Genomic DNA, 902 nt, shown 5'->3' on the forward strand with positions numbered 1-902 from the left:
AGCACTCTTTTCTTTTACTTTTTTTTCTCTCGCCTTTCCACAATAAGCTCATCACTTCCCGAATCGCATTGCAGGTAGCGACGACCCTCATCGTACTCGTGGGGTCAACGCCTCTCGCGGGGCTGGTGATCGTGCCCATCATGGTTTTCTACTACTTCATCCAGGTCGTCTACATCTCATCCGCACGGCAGCTCAGGAGGATCGAGTCGGTGTCGAAGTCTCCGATTTTCTCTCACTTCGGGGAGAGTGTGCAAGGTATAAGGCCGAATTATGGTGGTGGTGACGAGGATGTTGGTAGTTGAAGATATTGCCGATGATTATTGCTGGCGGTGACGGGGATGACGGGGATGGTGGTGACGATGACGGAAATATACCTTTTTATCTACAGGATTCTCTTTAATTATTATATTATTATTGTGCATTTCAGGCGTGGCGACCCTCCGTGCCTTTAAAATGGAGGATGCTTTTATGGCGGAATCTCAGAGGCGAGTTGATCTCACCACTAAGGCCAATATTTCCAACTTGGCTTGCAACAGGTTAGTCAATAACGCGTTAATTCCTAATGCAAGTTCGAAGAGTAACTTCAAGTTATTATTGCAGAGATGGTGTATCCTAGCTTCATTATTTCGCAAAAAGAAAAAAAAATCGTATCACATATTAAACAAAGATTATTTTAGAGTGTCATGAACTCATTCCAGATGGCTGGGTGTGAGACTTGAGTTCATAGGAAATTTAATAACTTTCGTGGCAGCCATCTTCTCCGTCGTGGGCCGCGGTGACGTCAGCGCCGGTATGGTCGGCCTCGCCATCACTTACGCTCTCAATGTGAGTCCAGCTTTGCTTTTTCTTCCTTCTGGTGTGTTACATGGCACTGCAATATGTTTGAATGGTTTATTGAATTG

The 902-nt window shown here is 45.3% G+C and overlaps 1 protein-coding gene across 1 annotated transcript in view; it reads left to right on the forward strand.

Annotated features, from left to right (window-relative positions):
* The window catches only part of LOC119585312 (canalicular multispecific organic anion transporter 2-like), a 29,058-nt gene that overhangs the window by 24,749 nt on the left and 3,407 nt on the right, over positions 1–902 (forward strand). Inside the window, exons 25-27 of the mRNA XM_037933987.1 lie at positions 72–255; positions 428–536; positions 699–825. Of these exons, the coding sequence (XP_037789915.1) occupies positions 72–255; positions 428–536; positions 699–825 (420 nt within the window). The remainder of the gene's footprint in view (positions 1–71; positions 256–427; positions 537–698; positions 826–902) is intronic.

The sequence above is a fragment of the Penaeus monodon genome, chromosome 19, assembly GCF_015228065.2.
Source record: "Penaeus monodon isolate SGIC_2016 chromosome 19, NSTDA_Pmon_1, whole genome shotgun sequence".
Classification (NCBI taxonomy): domain Eukaryota; kingdom Metazoa; phylum Arthropoda; class Malacostraca; order Decapoda; family Penaeidae; genus Penaeus; species Penaeus monodon.